The 27,706-nt window shown below is 49.5% G+C and overlaps 2 protein-coding genes across 6 annotated transcripts in view; one reads left to right on the top strand and one right to left on the bottom strand.

Annotated features, from left to right (window-relative positions):
- Nucleotides 1-17,395: 17,395 nt before the first annotated feature.
- Nucleotides 17,396-22,036, bottom strand: CYB5D2 (cytochrome b5 domain containing 2). The gene is made up of 4 exons (XM_086624604.1): nt 21,784-22,036; nt 21,533-21,673; nt 20,705-20,891; nt 17,396-19,115 (listed from the first exon to the last, which is right to left on the bottom strand). The coding sequence occupies exons 1-4, from the start codon at nt 22,034-22,036 to the stop codon at nt 18,902-18,904; spliced, it is 795 nt and encodes a 264-aa protein (XP_086480730.1). The 3' UTR covers nt 17,396-18,901.
- A 398-nt stretch (nt 22,037-22,434) lies between these two features.
- The window catches only part of ZZEF1 (zinc finger ZZ-type and EF-hand domain containing 1), a 66,881-nt gene continuing 61,609 nt past the window's right edge, over nt 22,435-27,706 (top strand). For 4 of the 5 annotated variants that reach the window (XM_086624809.1, XM_086624810.1, XM_086624811.1 and 1 more), the window contains exons 1-2: nt 25,740-25,807; nt 26,928-27,072. In XM_086624809.1, the coding sequence (XP_086480935.1) occupies nt 26,979-27,072 (94 nt within the window). In that variant the 5' untranslated portion in view covers nt 25,740-25,807; nt 26,928-26,978. Of the gene's footprint in view, nt 22,798-25,739; nt 25,808-26,927; nt 27,073-27,706 lie in introns of those variants that run through there. The other variant, XM_086624807.1, reaches the window with a different exon arrangement.

Below are 27,706 nucleotides of genomic sequence, written 5' to 3'. Positions count from 1 at the left end.
TGCGAGGCGACTGTCCCTAAGCTTCTGAGATGGGAGACACACAAGAAGTCTGAGTTGAGCTTCTAAGGCGAGAAAGGAAACGCTTCTTTAGCGATATGCTGATGAATTGAGGCACGCAAGACCCTTGGTACGGCTACCAGTGTGCCTACCCGGCACAAAGAACAACGAGAACATCAAGACCTGAGTAACATACGGTGTAGGACACAGAAAAATCAACACCACAAAATACATATTGACAAATACATGGGCTAGAACTGCCCTGCCCAGCACATGCTTTATGTTTTGTGTAAAGGATCCCAGACCTCCTCCTTACTCAAATGTGTCCTATTCTGAACTGCCCTCTACGCTACACTGAATTTAAAACCCCTCCTTGCTGCTCCACACAAAGATAGCGCTGGCCCCTCAACTTAGCTTTCGGAGGACTGGAGGTCGGAGTCCATCCTCGGCAAAGACCACCTGGCCACACTAGGATGTCACTGCAATCACTCCATTCCTCTTCATCGCCTGCAAACAAAGCACCATTGGTCACTTTCACAGCAGCCGACTCTGACCTCCTCTGCCATGTAAAACGTATAGAGAAGTAGAAACTTCGGAGCTCTGCAAGGTGTATTTCAGCGTAACTAATGCTTTCTGAGATGAGAATCGTCTGATGTTTAGCCCTACGTATTGTGACGCGGAGGCCCAGACGGTTCGTGCTGTGTCTCTTGTGACTTTGTTGCACCTCTTGATGGCTGCACGGACACTGAAAAAAGAACAGATCTTGTCAATACTCAAACCCAACAGCAAAACCCATCTGACAAAGGCAGATGAACCCACCACCACTTTCCCAACCTTCCCCCAGTTCTAAGACTTTAAAATCCCCTTTGCTTTCCTTGAACTATCAGGGAAGGAACACTGCTCCTTCCAGCCCTGTATTTGCACCCCTGAACACCTTGAGTCGACTGCTTCATGGGAATTGTTCTTCCAAGCCTTCCTCTGCATTCCACAGGCACAGCCTATCTTCTATCTTCCCACAGACTCTGAGCTCTGCTAGAGATTTATGTTAAAAGATTTAAGAGCTATTAATGCAATCATTTCACCAATGGGTGCATTACAACTGGGTGTACCAAATCCTACTACGATTCCAGAATGTTAGCATTTGATGGTGATTGATTTAAAAGATTGGGTTATTTCACCTTTTTACTTTTTTTATTTATTTACACCCTAATGATTGTCCTAGATTTGCCTTTTCAGTTCCAGTGCTTAACAATGAACGACCCACGCAACAATATCATTAGATTGTACTGCTTCAAGGAATGATGAATAATCCTACAGTTTGTCAATTGGTGGTAGATGATGCTCTCTGTCAGGTCAGACAGCAGATCAAGCTCAGCAGATTGTACGTGCCTGCCCTGACCGTCAGCGTATTGTGCCTTCAAATACTCCAGCAGAAGTAAATCCAAAAGGTTTATGTGCCAATGAATTATGGCAAACTGATATTACTTATATTCAATCGTTTCTTTGATCTAAATATGTACATGTAACTGTTGATATGTTTTCTGCCTTTGTTGTTGCTACTGCTTACACTGAAGAAAACCATGGGAGTACCAAAGAAAATCGGGACAGGCAGTGATTCAGTATGGTGCCTTTTTACAGGATTGGGGAGTGACTCACACTACCAGTATCCCTCATTCGCCTATGGGACAAGCTGTTATTGAATGAATTCATTTAACATTAAAACAAATGCTTGATTAAAAAAAAAAAAAAAAAAGGTGCAGTCTTCCATATATTTCCCACAAGAGTTAAATTTATTAGGATCAAAATTTGTAGGTAGTGCCAGCAACAACCATGTTACACAAACGTGTTGTTTTTAGCGACAAGTATGCCAGCATAGCAAGCCTCCAAAACCAAGCTGCTCAAATCTTGGGATGGCATTTTCCCTATAACGTCTTCAAAGATGGCAGCTGGACAGACGTGTCCCCAACTAATGATCAATACAAAAGTTTTGTGTTTAAGGTAGACGGATATTGCGGATCAGGCCTGGGAAAAATTGGATTACAGTCTAATCAGAAAATTAGGCTCGGCGCTTGTGGTGCCCCGTCGCTGTTTGATCGAGGCCAGCAAATTTTGCTGTTGCGGAATGGCGATGCTGCCAAGGAGTTACCCCCAGTGTTTTTCTGATTTGCGGTGACCGCGCTTGGCGGGGTATCCTGGGGAGTGCTTGTGGAGGGCCTTGCTGTCTTGGCCAGCTGGCAGTGTTGGCCCTAGTTGTAGGCGATGGCTGAATGTGCCGCGCCGATTGCGCCGAGCAGGGGCAGGTGCAGGTGCAGGTCCTGCGTCTGGCTGCGGCGATGGGGTGTGGCTGTGGTCTGTGGCAGCACGAGTCTCTGCATCTATGGTTGCGCCTGGAGTGGCGGCAGCCCAGGCATTGAAGCAAACTGAGGATCTGGCCTTCTGGTCAGAAGGACAAGCAGGTGTCACCGCTCAAATTTTGGAATGGCTACTACTAGACCAAAACAGCCTTAGGCACGCTATTTTACAAAATCGTGCGGCTATTGATTTTTGCTTCTGGCTCAAGGACACGGCTGTGAAGAATTTGAAGGCATGTGTTGTTTTAATCTAAGTGACCATAGTGAGTCCATCCACAAACAGTTGCAATGGCTTGGGGAGCATTTGGGGAGAACTGTGGTAGAGGATGGTTGGTTCGATTCCTGGTTAAAAGGCTTGCTCGGCAACCTGTCGCCATGGCTGTTAAGCCTAGTAAAAGAAGGCTTGCGATGGCTTATCATAACACTTTTATTACTGCTTGGCTTAGGAATTATACGGAAACTTATTCAGCGAGCTATTTCCAGTCTTGTGCACAAGGTTTTATTCATGCAAGAAAAAAAAGAAAAGGGGGAATCGTTGGAGCTTGGCTTATAGCCAATGGACATGGATCATTGGAGAGAATGCATGAAGAAAGCCATGCGTAAATTGTGTAAATGTGTAAAACTCCAGCGAAGTGAGATAGAGAAAGAGGGATCCAAGATTTGACAGATCAAACAGGGATGACAGAGACACAGAACGAGGAAAATGGTTCAAAAGAATTGTAATAGAAGATTGTATATTGATATGTAAACTGTCTTTATGTTTCTTATGATTTAGTATATTACATGTGTGAAAGTTGTTTGTATATATTGCTTGTATATATGCTTTGTGTGTTTTTTCCAATCAGAAGGGAGCTACTGGAAGGAGAATTAACTGGTACCAAATTAATGACAAAGAATTACAAACTGGACTTAGTTGTGAGCACGTAACTTTGAAAAAGGAAGCTAGGAGAAATATGTTACAACTTAAAAATCCGCTGTTGGCCAGCAGAGCACATACTGGGCAGCCTTGTTGCACGCACTGGCCACGCGTGCAGCAATGCCCAGTCAGTGTCTGTTTCATGGACTCTGCTGAGGGTGTAAAAGGGATGGCTCGGAGCGGGGCGGGGGGAGGCTGCAGAGCACACTGTGTGGATAAACAGGGGACGCCCTGAAGGTGCCGTGCCTGCCTCCCTTCTCCGCGATGACCCTCCTGATTGACACCCTCCTGCTCAGCGGAATCTTGGATATAGTGGAAATAGTAAAGCCCTCGGAAAGGGAAGTAATATGCTAGAAACTGCTTTTGCAAGGCTGTACCAAAACAACATGCTAGTAACTGAGGTTGACAGTCTCGTGCACAGGGTTTTCTTCGTGCAAGAAAAGAAAGGGGGAATTGTTGGAGTGCAGAAGAGACTGCACAAAGAAAACCCTGTGTAAATAAAGACTGGAGATTGAAAGTTAGGCCTCAAGGGTAGAATGCCCTTGAAGTTAAGGATAAGAAAACTATGCAGTATGATAAGGGAGTAGTGTTTGCTTAGAGCAGAGCTTCGCTAGGCGGGTGTCTGTTTGAAATAAGCTGTTAAATATGACAAGCGTATGTATCATCCAATAATGGTGTAGAAAAGGTGTGGTCTCAGGATTACTGGCAAATACTGTCTATATAAGCAATAAGAACTGCGCAATAAACGAGACTTCCTGCAGCTAGCTCATATTGAGTCGTCTCAGTACTTCTCCAAATCCCTTCTCCACAGGTCTGGTGGGATCTGGACATCTCAAGGAGGGGTCTAGGGGCTGTAGGAGGGGACTGAGGGCTCTAGGATAAGCCTGGGGAAGTGTAGAATGGGTCCAGGAGGGATCTGGATGTCTCTAGGAGGGGTCTGGAGAAGTGTAGAATGGGTCTGGGGGGATCTGGGGTTCTTAAGAATTGGTCTGAGGGCTGTAGGAAAGGCCTGTGGGCCATAGGAGGGGTCTGGGGGGGGCGTAGAAAGGGTCTGGAGGGATGTGGGGATCTCTATGAGGGGTCTGGGGGGGGCGTAGAAAGGGTCTGGAGAAGTGTAGAATGGGTCTGGGGGGATCTGGGGTTCTTAAGAATTGGTCTGAGGGCTGTAGGAAAGGCCTGTGGGCCGTGGGAGGGGTCTGGGGGGGGGGCGTAGAAAGGGTCTGGAGGGATGTGAGGATCTCTATGATGGTTCTGGGGACTTTAAAGGGAGTCTGGGGTGTGTAAACTGGTGCTGGGGGGATCTGGGGGTCTCTAGGATAGTTGTGGCAGTTTTATGAGGGGTTTAGAGGGATGTAGAATGGTGCTGCGGGATCTGGAGGTCTCTAGGATGGGTCTGGCAGCTCTAGGAAATGTTTAGAGGGATGTAGATTGTGTCCGGGGGAATCAGGACTATGCTCTGTAGCATAGGTCTGGGGTGGTTAGGTTTCACCTTTGGTGGTGTAGAATTGGTCTGGGGGATCTGGGGGCTGTAAGAGGGGTCTGGGGGGTGTAGAATGAATCTGTGGGGATGTGGTGGTCTCTAGCATGAGTCTGAGGGCTCTAAGGTTGGCCTGGGGAGTGTAGAATGAGTCTAGAAGGATCTGGGTGTCTCTAGGAGGGGTCTGAGGGTTTCCAAGAATGGTCTGGAAGCTCTAAGACAGACCTGAAAGGGTGTAGAAAGGGTCTGGGAGGGCGTAGAAGGGGCTCTAAGATTAGCCTGGGAGGGTGTAGAATGGGTGTGGGGGGATCTCAGGGTCTCTAGTAGGGGTTTGGGGGCTCTAGCATAAGCCTGGGGAAGTGTAGAATGGGTCCGGAGGGGAACTGGGGGTCTCTACGATGGGTCTAAAGGCTCTAGGAGGAGTCTGAAGAAGTGTAGAATGGGTTGTGGGGGATCTGGGGGTCTCTAGGATGAGTCTGAGGGCTCGAGGAGGCGTCTGTGGGCTGTAAGAGGGATCTGGGGGCTCTAGGATAATCCTGGAGGAGTGTAGAATGAATGTGTGGGCATGTGGTGGTCTCTAGGATGAGTCTGGGAACTCTAAGACTGGCCTAGGGAGTGTAGAATGACTCTAGGAGGATCTGGTGGTCTCTAGGATGAGTCTGGGTACTCTAAGACTGGCCTAGGGAGTGTAGAATGACTCTAGGAGGGGTCTGGGAGTCTTGAAGAGGGGTCTAGTAGCTCTAAGATAGACCTGACAGGGTGCAGACAGGGTCTGAGGGGGTGTAGAAGAGGTCTGGGGAGATCTAGAAGACTCTATGAAGGGTCTGGGGGCTCTAGGATTGGCCTGGGAGGGTGTAGAATTGGTCCAGGGAGATCTGGGGGTCTCTAGGATGGGTCTGGGGGCTTTAGGTTGGGTCTGAGAGCTCTAGGATTGGCATTGAGGGGGTAAAATGGATGTGGGCGTCTCTAGGATGGGTCTGAGTGCTCTGAGAGGGGTCTGGTGGCTCTAGGATAGGTCTGGGAAGGTGTAGAATGGGTCTGGGGTCTCTTGGACAGATATGGGGGCTCTAGGAGGGGTCTGAGGAGGTGCAGAATGGTTCTGGGGAATTGGGGGGTCTCTAGGAGGGGTCTGGGGGCTGCTTACCGCTGCACCAGGTGTGTGACACATGAACAGTCCCTGCTTCTTCCCCCACTACTCACTGACCCATCAGCTCCAGTGCCCATATTCTGCTGCGCTTGTTGCTTCACACCTTCAAAATGAACCAAACTCTCAACATCAGCAGTCACGGAGCCCCAATCCCATCTTCCCTGTGACACCCGACGCCAACTCACCATGTCGCAGCTTTTTTTTTTCTGCACCTGCTTTGCCTGCTTTTTACCAACCCACGTTAGCTGATGGAGGCTCCGAGCTCCCGGTGCTGTGTGCTGGTGTCCACTCTGTCAGGGACAGCTTAGGGAGATCCTCACTGCAGGGACTGCCTGTTCCTGACTGAAGCAGCTGCCTGTAGGACCCCAGGATCCACTCCATCAGCCCCCACGGACAGGTGTGCCCAGGCAGCCCCTTTTATAGCTACAGCCCCACCCTCAGCCTCACTGGCCACACCTGGGGTGCTCCCAGGCCCAGCTGGAGCCTGTTGGGACGAGGGGCCAATGCCTCTAGGATTTGCCTAGGGGGGGTCTGGGGGTTTCTAGGATAGGTCTGGGGGTGATGCAGAATGGGTCTGACAGAAACTGTGGATCTCTAGGATGGGTCAGGGGGCTCTATGACAGGTCTTGGGGCTCTACAATAGGTCTGGGAGGGCGTAGAATGCATCTGGGTAAATGTAGGGTTTTCTAGGATGGATTTGAGGGCTGTAGGAGGGGGTCTGGGAGTGTGTAGAGATCGGGGGGGTCTCTAGGATAAGCCTGGAGAAGTGTAGAATGGGTTTGGTGGCGAACTAGAGGTCTCCAGGATGGGTCTCTAGTCTCTAGGAGGGGTCTAAAGGCTCTAGAAGGGCTCTGGAGAAGTGAAGAATGGATCTGAGAGTCTTAAGAATTAGTGTGGGGACTGTAGGAAGGGTCTGGGTGCTGTAGAAAAGGTCTGGAAGGGGCATAGGAGGGATCTGGAGGGATGTGGGGGTCTCTACAATGGTTCTGGAGGCTTTAAGAGGGGTCTGGGGGGTGTAGAATGGGGCTGGAAGGATCTGGGGGTCTCTAGGAAGAGTCTGGGGGCTCTAAGAGGAATCTGGAGGCTGTAAGAGGGGTCTAGGGTCTTTAAGATAGGCCCGGAGGGTTGCAGAATGAATCTGTGGGGATGTGGTGGTTTCTAGGATGAGTGTGGGGACCTAGGAGGTGTCTGGGGCCTGTAAGAGGGATCTGGGGCCTCTACGATAGGCCCGGAGGGGTGTAGAATGAATCTGTGGGGATGTGGTGGTCTCTAGGATGAGTCTGGGGGCCCTAAGGTTGGCCTGGGGAGTGTAGAACGAGTCTAGGAGGATCTGGGAGTCTCTAGGAGGAGTCTGGGGGTTTCTAAGAGTGGTCTGGAAGCTCTAAGACAGACCTGAAAGGGTGTAGAAAGGGTCTGGGGGGGTGTAGAAGAACTAGGGAAGATCTACAGGCTGTAAGAGGGGTCTGAGGGCTCTAGGATTAGTCTGGGAGGGTGTAGAATGGGTGTGGGGTGTCTGAGGGTCTCTAGCATAAGTCTAGGAGCTCTAGGATATGCCTGGGTGGATATAGAATAGGTCTGGTGGGATCTAGACTTCTCTAGTAGGGGTCTGGGGGCTGTAAGAGGGGCCTGGGCACTCTAGGAGAAGTCTGGGGCTGTGCAGAATGGGTCTGGGGGAATCCGGGTGTCTCTAGGAGGGGTCTGAGGGCTCTAAGAGGGGTCTGGAAACTGTAGAATAGGCCTGGAGGTGTGTAGAATGAATCTGTGGGGATGTGGTGGTCTGTAGGATGAGTCTGGGGGCTGTAAGTTTGGCCTGGGGAGGGGAGTGTAGAACGAGTCTAGGAGGATCTGTGTGTCTCTAGGAGGGGTCTGGGGGTTTCTAAGAGTGGTCTGGGAGCTCTAAGACAGACCTGAAAGGGTGTAGAAAGGACCATCAGGAAAAGGAGATGAGGTGAGACAGAGAAAATCCTAAAGGCATCACAGGAAAAGAAAGAGAGAGAGGAAATTAAAAGTAGAAACGAGGAGCCTGGAAAAAGTAAAGAGAGAAGGAGAGTTTGGAAAAGCGACGGGGTAGGAGAAAGACGGGCAGGAATAAAAATGAATCGTAGAATTGTCTGGTTGGAAGAGACCTTCAAGATCATCGAGTCCAACCATTCGCCCTGCACTGTCAGGGTCCCTAAACCATGTTGCTCAACACCAAATCTACACAGTTTTTGAACACCTCCAGGGATGGGGACTCCACCACCTCCCTGGGCAGCCTGTTCCAATACTTCACAACCCTCTCTGGAAAGAAATTCTTCCTGATATCCAACCTAAATTTCCCCTGGCGTAACTTGAGGCCATTCCCTCTCATCCTGTCATTCATAACATGGGAGAAGAGACCGACCCCCATCTCCCTACAACTTCCTTTCAGGTAATTGTAGAGAGCGAGAAGGTCCCCCCTGAGCCTCCTCTTCTCCAGACTAAACAGTCCCAGCTCCCTCAGGACAAGTTCTCTAAACCCTTCACTAGTTTGTAGCTCTTCTCTGAACCCGCTCCAGCACCTCAATGTCCTTCTTGAAGTGAGGGGCCCAAAACTGGACACAGTACTTAAGGTGTGGCCTCACCAGTGCTGAGTACAGGGGCACAATCACTTCCCTGCTCCTGCTGGCCACACTGTCTCTGATCCATGCCAGGATTCCGTTGGCTTTTTGTCTGCTTGGGCACACTGCTGGCTCATGTTCAATCGGCTGTCGACCAGCACCCCCGGGTCCTTCTCTGCTGTGCAGCTTTCCAGCCACACTTCCCCAAGCCTGGAACGCTGCAGGGGGTTGTTGTGGCCCCAGTGCAGGACCCGGCACTTGGTCTTGTTGAATTTCATACAGTTGGCCTCAGCCCATCGATCCAGTCTGTCCAGGTCCCTCTGTAGAGCCTCCCGACCCTCAGGCAGATCAACACTACCTCCCAATTTAGTGTCATCTGCAAACTTGCTGAGGCTGCACTCGATCCCCTCATCCAGATCATTGATAAAGATGTTAAAGAGAACAGGCCCCAGCACTGAGCCCTGCGGAACACCACTGGTGACCGGCTGCCAGCTGGATTTAACTCCATTCACCACCACTCTCTGGGCCCGGCCATCCAGCCAATTTTTGATCCAGCGAAGCGCACACCCATCCAAGCCATAGGCAGACAGCTTCTGCAGAAGAATGTTATGGGAAACAGTGTCAAATGAGGTCAGGGAGAGGGAGGGAAAGGCAGCGGAAGAATGTGAAAGGGTTCAAGAAATATAGGCAGGAATTTAAAAACCCTCTAGAGCCCTCGAGAATCCTACAGAACCCTATAAAGCCCTCTAGACCATTCTAGAACCCTAAAGAAGCCCTCTACAGACCCATAAAGCCCTATAAACATGTATAGAAGCCCTATAGAGCCTTATAGAGCCCTACAGGCAGCTACAGAAACCCTATAGACCCTTATACAGCCATATAGAGTACTATAAAAAATCTCTAAAAGCCCTATAGAGCCCCATAAAGCTCTATAGACCCCTATGGAAGTCCTATAGAGCCCTGTAAAGCCCTATAGACTCCTATAGAAGCCCTAAAGAAGCCCCACAGAGCACTATACAACCCTAGAGAGCCCTCTAGAACCTTAGAGAACCCGAAGACTTTGCCCAGTCTTTCCCTTTTCCTGTCCTACCTGGAAACCGCACCCCGGAACTTTGATTCTTTTTGCGCTCTCCCCACCCCCCCCCCCCCAAACGCACCCCGGAACTTTGGTTCCGCGTCACAAAGGTTCCTGTCCATTACTGTTTTCCCTCAAACTGCTTTTACCGACTCTCCCATCTTTTTTTTTCTCCTGGCCTCCTTTTTATCGACCCACCCTGCTTTTTCTTTCCTCCTCACCTGCTTTTTAGGGACACACCTGTCTTTTTTTTTCTTCCTTGCCTGCTTTTTACCAACCCACCCTGCTTCTTTCTCACCAGCATATCCCCACCCTTGCTTCTTATTCACCCCGCCCATCCTCTCTAAACCGCCCTTCGCTCTGCGAGTCCTGCCCCCTGCTTCACCCGCACCCCGCCCTGTCGCAGCCCCACTGCCACCTGATTGATTGGCACCCTCCGCCCCACCCAACTGGGCCACCTGATTGATTGGCACCCTCCGCCCCACCCAACTGGGCCACCTGATTGATTGGCACCCTCCGCCCCACCCAACTGGGCCACCTGATTGATTGGCACCCTCCGCCCCACCCAACTGGGCCACCTGATTGGCACCCTCCGCCCTGCAAATGGCACTTTCCCCACCCGCTCGCAGCCCCGCCCAACCTAGCTCCCTGATTGGCACCCTCCGACCTGCAATATGCATACGCCCCACCTGCTCTATAGGGCTCTATGGTTTTCTATGTTGCTCTGCAGGGCTCTATGAGGCTCTGTGGGGCTCTATAGGACTCTCTTGGGCTCTGTAGAGCTCTGTAGGGCTCAGTGAGGATCTGTAGGGCTGTCTGGGGCTCTATAGGGCATAGTGAGGCTCTTGGGCTTTGTTGGGCTCTATATAGCTCTGTTAGGCTCTGTGCAGCTCTCTAGGGCTCTATGGGAATCTGTAAAGCTGTATAGGGCTCTGTCAGGCTCTGTGAGGCTTTATAGGGCTCTGGGGGGCTGTATAAATCTCCACAGGGCTCTGTGGGGCTCTGCAGGGCTCAATAGGGCTCCATGAAACTCTATAGGGCAATACAGGGCTCTGTAAACCTCTAAGGGGCTCTATAGACCTCTGTAGGGCTCTGAAAGTCTCTGTTGGGCTCTCTGGGGCTTTATAAGGCTCTGTTGGGCTTTGTGAGGCTCTGCGAGGGTGTCTGGGGCTCTATAGGGCTCTGTGACGCTCCATAAAGCTCTGTTGGCCTCTGTGGGGCTCTGTGAAGATCTAGAGGGCTTTTTGGCGCCCTGTAGGGCTCTATAAATCTCTGTGGGGCTCGATGGAGCTCTGCAGGGATGTCTGGGGCTCTATAAGGTGCTGTGGGGCTCTGTGGAGCTCTACAGGGCTCTGTGAAGATTTATAAGGCTCTATAGGGTTCTGTGGGGCTCTATAAAGCTCTTTTGGGCTCTATAGAGCTCTGTGGGTCTCTGTAGGGCTCTGTGGGGCTTTATAAATCTCTATAGGGTTCTGTGGGGCTCTATAGAGCTCTGTGGGTCTCTGTAGGGCTCTGTGGGGCTTTATAAATCTTTATAGGGTTCTGTGGGGCTCTATAAAGCTCTTTTGAGCTCTTTTGGGCTCTATGAGGCAATGTGGGACAACGTGGGACAACATGGAGCTGTCTGTGTCTCTTTAGAGCCCTATAGAGCACTATAGTATATTACAGAGCTCCATATTGCCCCACAGAGCCTCAGAAAAACTTGCTGAGCTTCACAAAGCCCCACAGAGGGTTCTGGGTGCTGTAAAAGGGGTCTAGGGACATGTAGAATGGGTCCGGGGAGATCTGGGTGTCTCTAGGATGGGTCTGGGGCTATAGGAGCAGACTGGGGGCTCTATGATTGGCCTTGGAAGGTGTAGAATGGGTGTGGGGGGATCTGGGGGTCTGTAACATGGGTCTAGGGGCTATAGGTTAGGTCTAAGTGCTCTAAGAGGGGTCTGGGGGCTCTAGGTTAGGCCTGGACAAATGTAGAATGGGTTCGGAGGGATCTAGGAATCTCTAGGAGGGGTCTGAGAGGGTGTAGAATGGGTCTGGGGAGATCTAGAAATCTCTAGGATGGGTCTGGGCTCTCTGAAAGGGGTCTTGGGGCTCTAGGAGGGGTCTGAGGACTCTAAAATGGGTCTGGGGGTGTAGAAAGGGTCTGGGGAGATATAGAAATCTCTAGGATGGGTCTGGGCTATCTGGAAGGGGTCTTGGAGCTCTATAAAGCTCTGTGGGGCTCTGTTGGGCTCTATAGGGCTTTATAAATCTCTATAGGGTTCTGTGGGGCTCTATAAAGCTCTTTTGGGTCTGGGTGGGACAATGTGGGTCTTTGTGGAGCTGTCTATGTCTCTATAGAGGCCTATAGAGCTCTATAGTGTATTACAGAGCCCCACAGAGCTCCACATTGCCCCACAAAGCCTCAGAAAAACTTGTTGAGCTTCACAGAGCTCCACAGAGGGTTCTGGGTGCTGTAAAAGGGGTCTAGGGACATGTAGAATGGGTCCGGGGAGATCTGGGTGTCTCTAGGATGGGCCTGGGGCTATAGGAGCAGTCTGGGGGCTCTACGATTGGCCTTGGAAGGTGTAGAATGGGTGCGGGGCATCTGGGGGTCTGTAACATGGGTCTAGGGGCTATAGGTTAGATCTAAGTGCTCTAAGAGGGGTCTGGGGGCTCTAGGTTAGGCCTGGACAAATGTAGAATGGGTTCGGAGGGATCTAGGAATCTCTAGGAGGGGTCTGGGAGGGTGTGGAATGGGTCTGGGGAGATCTAGAAATCTCTAGGATGGGTCTGGGCTCTCTGAAAGAGGTCTTGGGGCTCTACAGGGGGTCTGAGGGCTCTAAAACGGGTCTGGGGGTGTAGAATGGGTCTGGGAGGATCTAGGGGTCTTAAGAATTGGTCTGGGGGCTGTTGGAGGAGCCTGGGGACTCTAGGAGGAGTTGGGGGAGGCGTAGAATGGGTCTGGGGGGATGTAGGGGGCTCTACGATGATCTGGGGGCTTTAAGAAGGGTCTGGGGGCTCTTAGAGTGGTCTGGGGGTGTGTAGAATGGGGCTGGAAATAGCTGAGAGTCTGTAGGTTGGGTCTGGGTGGTCTAGAATAGGCCTCGGAGGGTGCAGAATGGGTCTGGGGGTCTCTTGGAAGAATATGGGGGACTCTAGGAGGGGTCTGAGGAGGTGCAGAATGGTTCTGGGGGATTGGGGAGTCTGTAGGAGGGGTCTGGGAAGGTGTAGAATGGGTCTGGGTGTCTCTTGGAGGGATAGGGGGGTCTCTAGGAAGGGTCTGAGGAGGTGCAGAATGGTTCTGGGGGACTGGGGCACTCTAAGATGGGTCTGGGGGCTGCTTACCGCTGCACCAGGTGTGTGACACCTGAACAGTCACTGCTCCTTCCCCCACTGCTCACTGCCCCATCAGCTCCAGTACTCATATTCTGCTGTGCTCATTGCTTCACACCTTCAAAAATCAACCAAACTCCCAACATCAGCAGTCACGAAGCCCCAATCCCATTTTCCCTCTGACACCCAACACCAACTCACTGTTTCGCAGCGCTGCGCTCCCCTCTCTGTATATCCAGAGCTGACACCACCCCGTCATTCCCAAGAAAGTTCGTAGTTCTTTCACAGTCTGTGGTCGGGGGGTCTGGCATATAGCTTCTTTCTGGGCCAGAAAATGCTGACCTGCACTAATTTCATACCCAAGGTATGTAACTTGTTGTAAGGTCACTTGTGACTTTTTCTGAGACACCTGGTATCCCTGGAGCCCAAGAAAATTTAGTAAACTTACAGTCCAGATAAAGCAGGATTCTCTGGTCTTGGTCGCGATAAGGTCCAGGTTTTTGCTAGTTGGTTCCCGAAGATTGTAGGGCTGTTCTTAAAACCTGGTGGCAACACTGTTCAGGTGAGCTGGGTCTTTCGACCACTCTTGGGATTTTCCCATTCAAAAGCAAAATTTTCTGACTGGCTTCATGGAGAGGGAGGCAAAAGAAGGCATCTTTTAAATCTAGAACTGTAAACCATGTCATATCAGGAATCAGGGTGGTTAACAGGGTATATGGATTAGCAACCACGGGGTATAGATCTTCCGTTATTTTGTTAATGGCTGCCAGATCTTGAACTATCCTATAGGTGCCATCTGGTTTTCGTATCGGGAGGATAGGAGTATTAAACTCTGATTGACATTCTCTTAATAAACCGAACTCTAGGAATTGTTCTATGATGGGATGAATCCCTTCCCTATCTTCCTTTTTTAGTAGGTATTATTTAATTCTTACCGCTTGTCGTGGTTTTAGGCTGATCCAGCAACTAAAACTCACACAGTCTCTCCTTCTCCAGTAAAGTAGAGAGGAGAGAAAAAAAAACAAAGGGACTGAGGGTTGAGACAAGAACAGAGGGAGCACCCACCAACCATGGTCCTGGGCAAAACAGGCAGAGCTTTTCTCAAAGCAAAACAGTTTATTAATGGTTACTTAGAAGGACAAAGGGAAATAAAAACCGATTACTTGAGAGGACAGAAAGAAACAAAACCAGATCTTAAAACCGACACCTTCCCCCCCCCCCTTCCTTTTCCTCCCGGCTCTACCTCCTCCCCCCAGCAGCACAGGGGCAGGGACTGGGGGAGTGCAGGTCAGTTCATTCCGTGCTGTTACTGCTGCTTCTCTCTCAAAGGAGAAGGAGTCCTTACACCCTTTTCCCCTGCTCCAGTGGATCCCCTACCCACGAGGAAAAATCCACAAACTTCTCCAGCGTGAGTCCAGCCCACTGGAAACAATCCTTCCCCACAGATTGCTCCGGTGTGGGCTATACCACAGTCTCGGGTACTTAGGGAGCTGCAGCCACTCGCTCCGGCGTGGGTCGTCACGCAGACTCCAGATGCCTCTCTGCCTTGTCGTGCGTCCCAACACGACCATCCTCAGGCTCAGGCATCTTCTCCCCACGGGCTGCGAGTGGGTCTCTGCTCCACCGAGGCCGTCCTGGTTGCAGGGGGCCGCCTGCCATCTCACCACCAGCCGCAGGGGAAACTCGGCTCCGGCACACCTCCTCCCGCTCCATCCTCACTGACCTGCTGTCGATGCGGCTGTTTCTCTCAGATCTCAGTTCTCTCCAGGTGAACTCAGCCCAGTGGGCACCCCGGGAGTGGGGTGCCCCCGAGTTCCCCAGCTGGCTCCGCCGCCGCCATTCTCCGTGGGCGGCGCCGGCCCGACGCAGGCAGCCGCCCGGCCGGGAGCCAGGGAGCGGGGGCAGTGCCCTCCTCCCTTCTCTGCTCCATCCTGGGCGAAGCACCTTTTCCGGTCCCTTTGTCCTGACTTAAATAGGGCAATTCGCAGAGGCGCCCTATTGGCTCAACCCCGAGGGGGATGGCAGTCTGATCTGGTGGCCAGAACTCAGCCTAACCCGGTTCCAAAACCGGGGAGGTCGCAGGGAGCAAAACCCCTCTCCTGCCACCAGAACCCCCACCCCCCCACATCAAACCATGACACCGCTCTGTGTTCGTTTTTCAAATTTATTACCACCAGCTGGGCATTTTTGGCCTGTCTTGGAACATCAGTTGCCCAAACTCCGGGATATACCTGGTCAGTGATTTCTGCGTTGATTTTTCCTTCTGTGGGAACATTAACTAAAAGCAAGCTCATTATTTTTAGGTACTGATGATCATTTACCTCCAGAGTAATTTCACCTTTTTTGAATTTTATCATGGCTCCCAATTGTTCTAATAGATCTCTTCCCAAAAGGGCTTTTGGGGAGTTTGGCACATACAAGAATTTATGAATGCCCGCTTGCTTACCCAGTTTATATTTTAAAGTAAGCCTTTTCACTCTGGCCAGTTGCTCCTTTTACTACAATGTAATCATTTCCTAAAGGCATCAAGGCCTGATTTAAAACCTAATATGTTGCCCCCACACGTATCCACGAGTGTCTGAAAAAGGTGTAATCACTGTTTCACACCACTAAGTGGAGTGAGAACGTTAGGGTTGAAGGTACTAACGAGCACAGCAAGTTGCTGGCTAAAAGCTGACATGCCTTAATGACTTCCAGTGCTGGAGATCAACAGCTTGTACAACTTCTTGCATAGTGCTTAAATTAACATGTAACAATATGGGAGGCCAAGGCTGGATTTGTTTTTTCTGTATATCAGATGTTAACAGGCAAGTCCTCTTTTCCTGTAACCAGCAGAGTTGGGTACTGCAGCAAACTCATCTAGAAAAATCAAAGCTTGTACGAGTGACAAGAATAACCCTGAACCTTCTACTACCCTCCGTGAAATAGAAAAGGAAGTCTTAGAACAATGGCATTTTATCTGCAATGTTTGTCTGGAGTCATTGTAAAAATGTATTTTTCCAATATGCATCACTCTGTTGTGTAATGATTCTACTTGTAATAAAATGCAGAACTAGATAATGCATTGTGAAGTGCATTATCTAGTTAAGATAGTATCTCCTGTAAAGACAGCTGCCCCTCTGCAAGCTGTCCTTTACAAGCCACAAGGAAAACTAGGGATATAACATTCAGTTGGGCATGACAACTTTTATTCTTTGTCCTGAAATTATTCCAGGTGTTCATTTTAATGTTGTGGAACTGCTACAACTGTTCTTTTGGCTGATAAGGTCTGGTGTTCTAATTTATACCATAGAGTCATCTTGAATGCCTTATACTACTTACAGACAATAATTACGAAACAATCCGAACTTCCTACAGGCCAGAGCTGGTTCACAGAATAAATCAGTTCTCAGCTCAGATGCACTTAAATGGACAAGCTGAGCTGACTCAAACAATTTGTGCATTCACTTGTATACTGGCAGGCAGCTTGGCCTCCTGGAAGAGCATGTATCTGCTGCAGCTTTACTTCAGGAAAAGGAGAGCTTCAGTGCAATAGCAAAAATGACCAAAACATCTTGGTGAGATTGTGATGCATTAGTCTTTTATTAATAAAACTTACTAAAGTACTGATTAACAGTCAGCTTTATTAGAGCAGTGTCTATGTTGACTTGACCCTATCACTATTTTCTTCCCACCCTTTTCTGCCATGGGAGAATCCAGCTGAGCTTTTGAATTAGAGTAGAAACAAGATAATTTTGGGACACTCCAGGTCACTGAGGGAGTCTCCTTGTTTGCTTGAATAGATGACTTATTCCTAGTGCAAGATGAACTCCACCACCTCACACTTCGTCCCCCGCAGTATTTCCAAACACTGAGAAATAAGCTGCAAATTGGTTTCCAACCAACTTTAAGTTAAAGCACTATCCCATCTTGCCTTCCTGCAGCAGCTTATTTGATTTTTGTGTAGCTCTTAAGATCAAAACCATCCCCTCAGCACTATTTGCTCCAGCATTCAGCAAGATGAAACTTGCTTAGAAGTTACATAGCTGACCCATCTTCACTAGGACTCCGACTTGTAACAATGCCTTCTCTTTTCAAACTACACTATTTAATAATCTGGAATTTGCCCCAACTTAAATACCTTAAAGCTTTTTTTTGAAGACACTTGCCAATCTGGTTTGACCTCTAAATGCAAGTTCTTGTTAAAGAAGGTATGTCCAAAAGCGAATGACATGCTGACATTTACAATGCCCATTAAGTTGTTGAGACTGACGCACTGTTTTGCCGCTCTTTCCTGCATATTTTAGACAGCTTTTTCTTTAGGATTGTTATGTGAAATGTGTAGCCCACTCCAGTCCCAAAGACGGCACAAGCCCATGGCCGAGTTTCAGTTCTAAAAACATGACTGCGGACTTGAACACTGTGTGATGGCTCTGCTGCTGCTCAGCTACACCTACAGCTTCCACTGATGACTGCAAGAGCTGGTACAGCTGCCTCAAAGTGCTTCGGAGGACTTCTCTTCAAGATTATGGTGGAAAAGGAACACAACAGGACCAGGTGGGGAAAAAAATATAATGACAAAACCCCGAAGTTTATTGCAACCACCAAGCACACGTTTAAATTGCTGTATGGCTCCTGTCCATGGCAGCTATGGCCTCACCTAAGCATCATAGGTGAAAAGTGCTGTCATGTGTCCTACTGTCACCGCACTGAAGGAACTGGCCTTGCTTTGAAGCAAGGCTGCCAGGCCTCCTGTAATCTCCCTAGTTATTAACTAATTACTTAGATTTGTGGGACTTTTCTTTGGAGGCGGTAGTAGCTCAAACCTAAAGAGTTTACAAAGGCCTCCCAGCTGTTTATAAATAGGTGGCAGCTCCCTTAAGAACCAAACACAGCTCAGCACAGGTCTATGCCACTGATGGACTGTGTAACCTGGGGGTGTCTCTTGATGCTGCAGCTACATCAGAAACTGATTCTAACAGTAGGCTCAGCTCCTGCTCCCCTGCAGCCTGGGATTTACAGCACCTAGGCCTTACGCAGGTATTCCCTCGTCCTTTTCAGCCCCACTCGGACAGGGCAGTAACTTGTCCTGCTCTACTTGGAGTTACTCATATGACTGAATTTTTGCCAGCTGTGATAAAATATGTACAGACTTTCAGGTAGCTGTGAGGATACATCCAGCCTCATGGGCTGATGGAAGTGTACCAGATGGGAGGAGGTCATATACCAGAAAGGAAATAGATTACAGCAGAGTGGTCACGTTGCCACATAACTCTTGTTATTGCCTATTTAAAACTACCAATTCCTGATCTGAGTAGTTTGAAAGTAGTGAATCACAGGACCAGGATGGGGAGGTTAATATAAAACAACAATCCTCGTAGATGGCTTCCACTATCTTCTTTGCACGCTATCTAACACAAACACTACATGAGGAAATACAGCTATGACCTTTGCCTTCTGTACTCCATGAATTTGATAAAGCTTGTGCATAACTGAACTCCACAAGTTCCTAGATACTACATACCTTAATTGTAGGAGAAATTTAGACTTCTCCCTGCTACCTTTAAACTCTTTGGAACACATCAGGTGACTGGGAAGGAGCACTAACACTACAACGCAGTACGCAGAGTTCAAGCGCCTGGAGGACTCCGCGTAAACTGAGGTCAGTGATGCTGCAGCAGTTCCTGTGCTCACTATCTCGCTGCCTTAAAACACGTGTTGCACCCACCACTGTGCAAACAAGCATCTATTTTCTGACTGCACAAGAAATCGGGTTTTAAATATAATTCAGGTTGTGTGTCCTACAGTTTGTTGCCAGATGTAAAAAAAACATAGGAATAAAGCACGACGAAAGTTAAGTATCCCATTTCTGATTTTTTAACCACAAACTTGGCTAAAGTGTTTCCTTCTTCTCTCATCTCCATTTCTGCACATTAAAAGTTGCAAATAACATGAAATTGTTATTGCTCCCTTTGCACAGATGGAAGGGAATGAAGCTGGAGCAGGCCACCCAAAGCACAGCGTTTCGTTGTAGGACTCTACGGCCCCCTCGGATCCAGCACTCGGAATCATGCTGTCAGGACACACTGCTCGGCCCATGGATGGCAGCCGTCGTATTCCGCCAGCTGAGGGTTATCCAGATCCCCTCTGTCACTGTGCTTGGTGGAGTCTGGCTGGCCCCACGGGGGACCAGTAGTCCTCACGCACACGCAGTGACTCCCCCTCGAACCAGGTCGGTACAGCTTCCGCGGCACTCCAGTCCAGTCTCTGTTCACTCCCCCACTAAGAATGGAAAATTAAAATAAATTACAATTCAAACCTGTGAAAATGCTTCCAGTGAATAGAGAATCATTAGATAAAAAACCAAAACAATGTGGGAGAGTTACAACTAACAATATATTCACTGAGGTAGACTTTGCTCCCGAGAGCCAACATCCATCCCATAGCTTTCTGACACCTTTTTATTGGCTGCGCTTCAGAAACCTGTGGCCTGAACCTGGTTTGATCCATGCAGCTATGTGCTCTCACCCTTCTGGAAGCAACTAACTTCTGCTTCCCGCGTTTTTCTTGCAGGAAAAGGACTCACAGCCCCGTGCAGCACAGTATGTTTAACAGCAAAACGCCTGTTCCAGGGAAAGCCAATTGCTCACAGATAACCACAGGCTGCGTTCTGTGCTGTGACTGAATACAATGATTTTGAGAACTAGGACAAAAGAATAAAAAAAGTCTCAATTACTTCCACAACTACTTCATAGTGCCTCTTTATGGGCCAAATCCTGCCTGTTCCCCTAACCACTGTATCTTTTAAACCTGTAAACTCTTACACAAGAGACTGCCACCCAACACCCAGTCCCAAGGCTGCACCCAAGCTCATTCACGCATAGAAGCGGATCCTCCAAAGTATGCAGTGCTACTGGTGTATCAAAATGAAGACTAAGCATTTTGCAATGTGGTCTGTGAAATTATTTCATCTTAAAACAAAACAGTTCCTAAACTGAGAGAGGTATACAACTAAATAGGCCAAGTAGGAAATTATTATTCAAAGCTCAACCTCATTTTTATGTGGCTTTAAATGAAAGCTGTTGTGGCAGTAGCCTGTGAGACAGGCTGTGAAACTGTCTGAAAAACATGAGCTAATCCTTGTGTGGGATATGACACCTTGCATTCCTGTTAGGTGAGAAAACTTGTTTGAATGCAGCAGATGGTCCTAGTGGGATTTCTGTCCTGTCTTCCTGAGAACAAGGCTGTGTGCACGTGGCAAATTCTGAAACCTGATTTTCATTCCAGTGTGACAGATTTGCCTCAGAAATAAAATTTCTAAAAGTATTAATGATTGGGATGAAACTTTATTTTCTGTTTACCTGCTGACCAGGTCAGTGAGCAGAGTTCCCTTCTGCTACCCTATGCTGAATAACATTTTCACTAGCCCAACCTACACCCCTGTGCAACACCAGACTGTGTGGAGCTGTCAGAGGTTGCTGGACTGGCAGAAAAAATCTAGGGACTCCGATTCACACAGCAGTAACAGCTCAACCCGGCACAGCAGAGAACGGCACCGCTGCTCCTTGCCCGTGGGCTCTGCCTCTGTCAGAAAGCAAAGCCCGAGGAATGCAGACTGGGCAAGGGACCATGCCTGACATATTCCAGCCATGTCAGCACTCAGCACATTAGGGCCAACTTATGCCCTTCTATGGAGAAGTCGGCTGACCTCACCTACAGACTACGGAGAGCAGTTGGCTGCAGGAGCCAGGACATCTTCCTATGCCACTCCTGCTAGGAGAGGCAACTACAAAGCTCAGGGCATCCAAAAAAAGGGCAGAAATGCTCTGCTCTAAAGGGTCCAAGCGTGATGGCAGGAAGACAGTGTTTACCTCTGTCTGGAGCACCAGAATCGGCTGCCCTTAGCAGAGCTCCACTCAGAGTTGCAGGGTGGAAACTGCTGCTTCCTCTGCTCGCTTTCTGCTTTGAACTTCAGAGCTTCCTCAATCGCAGCCTCCGCCTGCCTCAAGGCTTCTGTCGGTTCCCCATTTTCATCATAGAATCTGCCTACCAGCTTCCCTGGGAGAGAAGATCAATTAAGCCCACTGTGTTTTCAGGCAAGGAAAATGAATAGGGTTTGGGTTTTTTTTTTTAATTTGTTATTTAAAGAAAAAAAAAGGAGGATCTCACCATGGCCCAATTTTAAAACGGAACTGAGCTTACATCTCGTCCATTCTTAGATCACACAGCAATTTAGCCATATTAATAAATCCACGCGGGAGCAGCTTAGGCACACACTTGTTAAAGATCAGAAAGTCAACGCCACCTTCAGCTGCAGAACCCAGAATTCCTCCCACCCAGACACCTCATTCCCCAAAAGAGTTTCCCCGCGCTGCTGCTCCCACCGTGCCCCGAGCCCTGCTCGTTTCAGCACTCGCAGCGCCTTTCGCTCAGCAGACAGACACCAGCGGGGCAGAGGCTGCCGCGGGCGGCCGCGGGGAGCGGAACGGTCCAGCCCCGCCGCAGCGGGCGGCAGAGCTCAGACCAGGGCTGGCTGAGCAGCCGCTCCCGCTGACGGCTCACGGGCTGCAGCGCGCCGGTCTCCAGCGGCCCCCGCAGCCCCGGGGGGAGACCCCCGCCGGGGTGGGGTGTAGGCGAACCCTGGCGCCACGTCGCTGCCCGCCCCCGCCCACCCGTGCCGTCCCGGCCAGAACACGTACCCACGGGACGGTAGCGGTCCCTGTAGAAGTCCAGCCAGCCCTGGACGGCGAGCAGCTCGCCCGGCGACAGCCCCGAGACGTCGTCCACCAGCCCCGCCCTGGTGAAGTCGCCGGTGGCAAACGCTCTACTGGCATCTCTCCCTGCGGGCGGGCAGCGGTGAGACCCCCGCCAGCCCCCACCCAGCCCTGCCAGCCCCCAACTAGTTCCAAACCCGGCGCCCCGGCGGTCCCTCCCGCCCCGCTAGCGGTACCTGCGAGGCCGCTGTAGGCGCCGCCGGGGCCGTAGTGCCTGCGGCCGCGCTCCACATCGAAGACGCGGCCCAGCACGGCAAGGTAGAGGCCAGGCTCGCCCGCCGCCCCGCGGCACCGGGCCAGCTCGGCGGCGCGCACCAAGCGGTGGCGGGGCGTCAGCAGCCGGGCGCGGGGATCGAACCCGCGGCCCAGTAGGCAGCCCGCTCCTAGGCACAGCAGCGCCGCCGCCGCCGCCGCCGCGCCCCGCCGCATGGCCCCGCCCCGCCCTGCAGGTCACGTGTCCGCCGTGAACGCGGCCGGCTCCTTCACGACACTCTCCTCGCCGCACGGCAGCGTGGCCGGAGCGGGGTGTGTGTGTGTTTGCGGGTGGAACGGGACTATCTTTTCCACAGCTGCGCTTTACGGCGACTGTCGCGCAGCGCGATCGCGCCTTTCCGGAGCGGGGCGGGGCGGGACTTTGCGGCGCCGGGTGTCGCTTGGCGGCAGTGTGGTGCGGCCGCTGCCGGCCGCGAGCTGACAGGTGCGGCGCGCCGGGAAGTTGCTGACTAAGCCGGGCCGGGCGGAGCCGGGGCGGCGGCGGCCGCAGGAGGGGGAAGGAGAAGCCGCTCTGCCGAGCGTCGGGTCGCAGCGCCGGCGCCTCCGAGGGTCTCATGGGGACGGCGGCGAGCCACAGCAGCGAGGAGGAGGAGGAGGGAGTCGAGGAAGGCATGGAGGGGGCGGCCGCCGTGCCTCAGCCCGGCGCTGCCTTCCCGCCCGGCGCCGCCGCCAGCCCGGCGCCGCCACTTCCCCCGGCCGAGGTGCTGCTCGACCAGGCCCGGCTGCGGGAAGCCACGGCGCGGCTGCGGGAGGCGGCGCTGCCCGAGCCGCTGGTGTCGCGGCACCACAGCACGCTCGTGCGCTGGCTGGAGGAGCGCCTCAGCCGCGGCGACGAGGCCGTCAGCCTGGAGCAGTTCTGCGAGGTGCTGGAGAGCGTGTCCCGCCTGGCAGCCGGCTCCCGCGGCGAGAGCGAGGAGGTGAGGGGGCGACCGGTGGGGCCAGGCCGCTGCCCGGGCCGAGGGGCTGCGCGGGCGCGGAGCAGTGGCAAAACTAGCTCCTTCCGGAGAGGCCTGAGTGCGCGGGTGAGAGGGGGGGGAACGAGGAGAGGAGTGGGAGCACGACCAGCGGGAAGGGAGGCGGTGGAAACCCCTGGGGTGCTGCTGGAGGTGTGTCTCCCTGCGCAGGGGGCCCTTCCCGGGCCCTCGGTGCGGGTGCGCTCGCACCGGGTCCGTGGCATGGGGTTCGAGCGGTGCGGCCGTGGAGACCCCGGTCACCCTCCCGATAGCTGGAGCAAGGCCAGGCCGGAGGGCTCTGCAGCAAGGCTAAAGAAGGGGCTGCTGCTACTGGTAGGCAGGCTGTCAGCTCAGAGATCTCTTTTTCATTCGTGCCTGTCAGCAGTGACTACGCTCAGCAGCCACAGCGCATTAAACGGTTATTTACAACAATGCTTCTGCCGCTGCTACTAGTGCAGCTAGTGATAGTGCAGATAGGAAATTCTGTACTAGTAATTCCTCTGAGCTACTTCTTAGTGATATCAGCAAGTCTAAGTTTAGCAGGCTTAATTTTATTGTTGCTCTTCAAAATCAGCAGTGAAATTGTCAAATATCTCATTGGTGTCCCATTACTTATTGTAAAGTAAGAGTTTTGGAAGACTTATGAGAAAGTAATTTAACAGAGTTCCCTCTCCATAGACAGAAGTCTTAAGGTTTTAGGGGGTAGAAGGGAGTACAGTTTCCTTTCTGCTATGGGAAGGGGTATGAGGAACTTAACATCTAGAACATTTAATCTTTAGCTAGTGTCTAAAATGCAGTGGAATACTCTATTGGGAATTTCACACTCAGTTGAGAAAGTGGTTGTGTCTGAATTTCTTACTGCATGCAGTTCCTGTGTCTCGCCAGTGACTTCCTTCTGTCTTGTGTTGCTCCTGAGTAGTCAAATAACTTGGTGAACTGTTAAATCGCACATACGCTCCTTGAAATCAGTGCTGACATATTAACAAGTCTACTGGAAACTGGGAAGAGATTAATTTTGTTTTACAGATAGGTATGTTTATACCAGCCTGTTTTAAGTAACTTGCTAAAATGCTGTCTCCGTTTCCAGTTCCTTTATAAGAGCCAGTAAAGAACACTTGTCGTTTGCAATGGCAGTAAGAGCCAAATCAGTACATCAGGATTCTTTCTGTCAGCACATACAACTGAGCTTTGTAGGCTGCAGAAATATTGAGGATTGTCTGTATCGCACATCCTCCTCTGGATGAAAATACAGTTTGGTTATTCGATTTGTTTTGTTGTTTGGTTTTTTATTCCCCCGCTCTTGGTAGTGGGGAAGAAACTCGTCAAAGGATTTGTTGTGGTGTGGGTATGTGGTCACATCTTGTCTATCCTGTGAAGCTGAGATCTTGGGAGTTGTGTCGAAAACCTCGATGACGTCGTTTCTTTAACTGACATTAGCTCATTCACTGTAGTGTTTTAGATTTCCAGGATGTGTTTTACACTGATGAGACATTGGTTTGTGGGTGGCAGGTCAATAGGTTTCACTTCTTCATGTTCACAGAAACCTGTCTGACATAGGCTGAATTTTGATCTGCCCGTTAAGCTTTTCTACTCTCAGGGTGGGGCTTGTGAATCGCATACTTTGAATGCTTTATTGGCAAAATGAACCTCTGTTTAAATACAAAATCTGTTTTCTGGATGGACCGAACCTCTGAATCCTTTTTCATTCGTTAGTGCTTCAGCAGTTCTCATGTAACGTGTCCAAGTTTTGCTTGAAATGTTAGTGCTTCAGTTCTGCTGAGAGCGACGGGTGAAATACAGATTTTTCCTAAGTCACACTTCAGATATTCTGTCATGCTGTCTGAATCCTGAGCTGCCTGTGAAATGGGGGGGGTGATTTTTCCGTGTGCTGTGTTTCCTAGCGATCACCTTAGCCATCATTTCCCAGGAAAGATGTTTCTTTTACATTTCTTCATGTTCAGGGTTGAGCTGGGTAGGAAGTGCGTGGACTTAATGCTTTTATTTAGGATCAGAATACAGCTGGGTTGTGGTAAGTGTTACTGTATTTGTACCATGTCCCAGTCTTGAACACAACTCAAAAGCTCTGAGGACAGGTTTACATACTGGTTTGGGTTTTTTTTCTTTTTTTGCTCCATTGCACAGGGTAGCTTGCCTGAGCAGCAGAAACTGTATGTTTTGTGTCAAATATAGAGTTTAAGTTATATTGAACAGTCAAAAAATAATTTTAAAGTTCTAGGTTTGGTGTGATCTCCTGAGATTATAGTTAAAAAATAAAATAACAAAATACTACATTAAGACAAGCGTATGGGTGGTAATCTTTTGTTGCATGAAAGTACAAGGAATTTGTTTAAAGAGTTATGTTTGTTAAAATTAATTCTCTCTGTATGGTTGTCCTCGAGCAAAGGTCTTAGTTTTTTGTTCCAGTATCTACCTAATGCCCAGCATCAGTCGTCTGTACTGGCTGTGGCACCTTCTGGATGCCCAGCACTGGCCCTCTGTGCTGTTAAGAAAAGGGTTTTTTAAAGCTAATCGTTGTTAGCGTGGGTTCAGCTGTGTGTTTCACAAGAGTTTATAAAACTACTAAGCTAAAATTCAGCTCTGTGCTGCAGAAGTGCCGTTATATGAAAAAAATGGAGGTTCCTGAAATACTGCATTTCTTTTTGGGGTATGTTCATTTATTTTTTTTTAGCAATTAAACAGAAGTTTATTTCCAAACTAGATACAATTGTGAAAATACAGCTAGGGGTTTTTTAATAGCAGTATGTCACTGCATCGTGAATTCTCTGAAGTGGCTAGTTAAAAAAATGTACATTTATGATCTTAGTTCTGTTTCAGAGTCTTAGGTCAATAAAAATATCTTGTACTTTTGTTATTACAAAGGTGTGAGTTGTGGTTTAACCCGACAGGCAGCTGAACACCACACAGCCGTTCGCTCGGTCCCCCCAGTGAGAGGGGGGAGAGGATCGAAAAAAAGGTAAAACTCCTGGATTGAGATAAAGACAGTCCAACAAGACAGAAAAGGAAGGAGTAATAATAATGATAAAAGAACATATGAAACGAATGATGCAGAATGCAATTGCTCAACACCCACAGACCGATGCCCAGCCGGTTCCCGAGCAGCGGCTGCTGCCCCCCAGCCAACTCCCCTCAGTTTTATTCAGCGTGACATCATATGGTATGGAGTACCCCTCTGGTCAGTTGGGGTCAGCTGTCCTGGCTGTGTCCCCTCCCAGCTTCTTGTGTACCCCCAGCCTCCTTGCTGGCAGAGCAGTGTGAGAAGGTGGAAAGTCCTTGACTTATCAACATTATTCTCATCCTAGAAGCAAAACGCAGCACGATACTAGCTAGGAAGAAAATTAGCTCTATCCCAGCTGAAACCAGGACAATATGAAATGCAAAGCTGTGAGAGTTACTTTTCATACATGCTAAACACAAGTTTTTATATTAAAAATCTATAGTAAAGGTCAGAGTTAATAAAGCCGCAATGGTTCCCTTCAATAAGGGAAAAAAAGTCTTTTCAAACTTTCTCCATTGTTTTCACAAATACTTTGACAAACTATGTTTAACTGGTATTTTGTGTAGGAGGACAATAGATGGAAGGAAATACGCATTTTAAAAAATCTGATTCTAAGGACACTTTCTTAAAGAAAATATTTAAAACCTGAAATATTAGACTGGATGCAGTGTGAGATGGGTGCAGCATTAATGGGTAGTGGACAGTGTGGCTTTTAGAACGAACGCACCCTTTAATGGAAGAGCTTTTTAGTGTTCTTTTGTGAGTGCCTCCTTCACAGCCACGGGTGTCAGCGGATGGATACTGCTGGTTCACTGATGCAGATGACATGCTGTCTCCACCTAAGCATAACTACAGTTGACTTTTACAGGAAGGCAGTGCAATGCCTTCAAACTAGGTAAAGACTGCACATTTCCAACCAGGCTGTTTTCTGTTGTCATGAATTCAATACTACAGAAAATGAATTCTTTTGATTTTTATTTAATGGTGTTATAATGTTTACTGCTACGGTTTCTATGAAATACCTTGAGTTTCGGCTTCAGTAAAATAAAATAAATTTTCTTTTTTTGTTCCTCTTCAGGCCTTTGCACAATTTGATGCTGAAGGAGATGGCACCGTAGATGTGGAGAATATGCTGGAGGCTCTGAAGAACTCTAGTGGAGCTAATCTTCAAGGGGAGCTTAGCCATGTAATCAGGCAACTGCAAGCTTGTTCCCTAGTTCCAGGTATGAGAACAGCAACAAAACAAATGGTTTCCCAAATCCTGCCTTATATTAGGGGTGCTGCTTCAATAAATTGCTTTGATAGTGCTGCTTGTCCCGATCTTATCAAAACCATACTCCAAGGCATTCTCAGTTCTCTGGTATCAAACAAGTGAAGTTGCTGTAAATTAAAAATTTCCCATAATTGCATCCAGCTAACTTAATTTTGTAAATAACAAGTATTTTCTTCTCTGCATGACTGGGGAGCTGCTTATCCTTGTTTAGTTTATCTCACAGACAGAAAACAGTTCCTTGCAACATTTTGGTGAGTGGCTAAAGCAGTCTTGTACGTGGTAACCAGAGGAATAAATCCTCCATTGAGTCTGTTTCTGGTGATGAGTCATATACTTTATATCGTATTTAACATTTGAAATCCTGCTACAATATAAATCATGTTTTATAGCATATAGTTTGGAAGGTGTCAGTTTTCAAAATTTGATTTCTGGGATAAGTATCAGTTACTGGATTTCCTTCCAAGCTTTTGATGATAAGTGGCTAAAGGGGATTTTGCCTTAGAGGAACAGACAAGGAGTGTTGGAATTGGCTAACAGAGAAGTCAGAGGAGAGAACTTATGGGGTATTATTCTATGCATCTAAA

This window comes from Tauraco erythrolophus, chromosome 21 (genome assembly GCF_009769465.1).
Source record: "Tauraco erythrolophus isolate bTauEry1 chromosome 21, bTauEry1.pri, whole genome shotgun sequence".
Lineage (NCBI taxonomy): Eukaryota > Metazoa > Chordata > Aves > Musophagiformes > Musophagidae > Tauraco > Tauraco erythrolophus.
The sequence above is the reverse complement of the archived record's forward strand: the minus strand, read 5'-3'. Positions and strand labels throughout refer to the sequence as shown.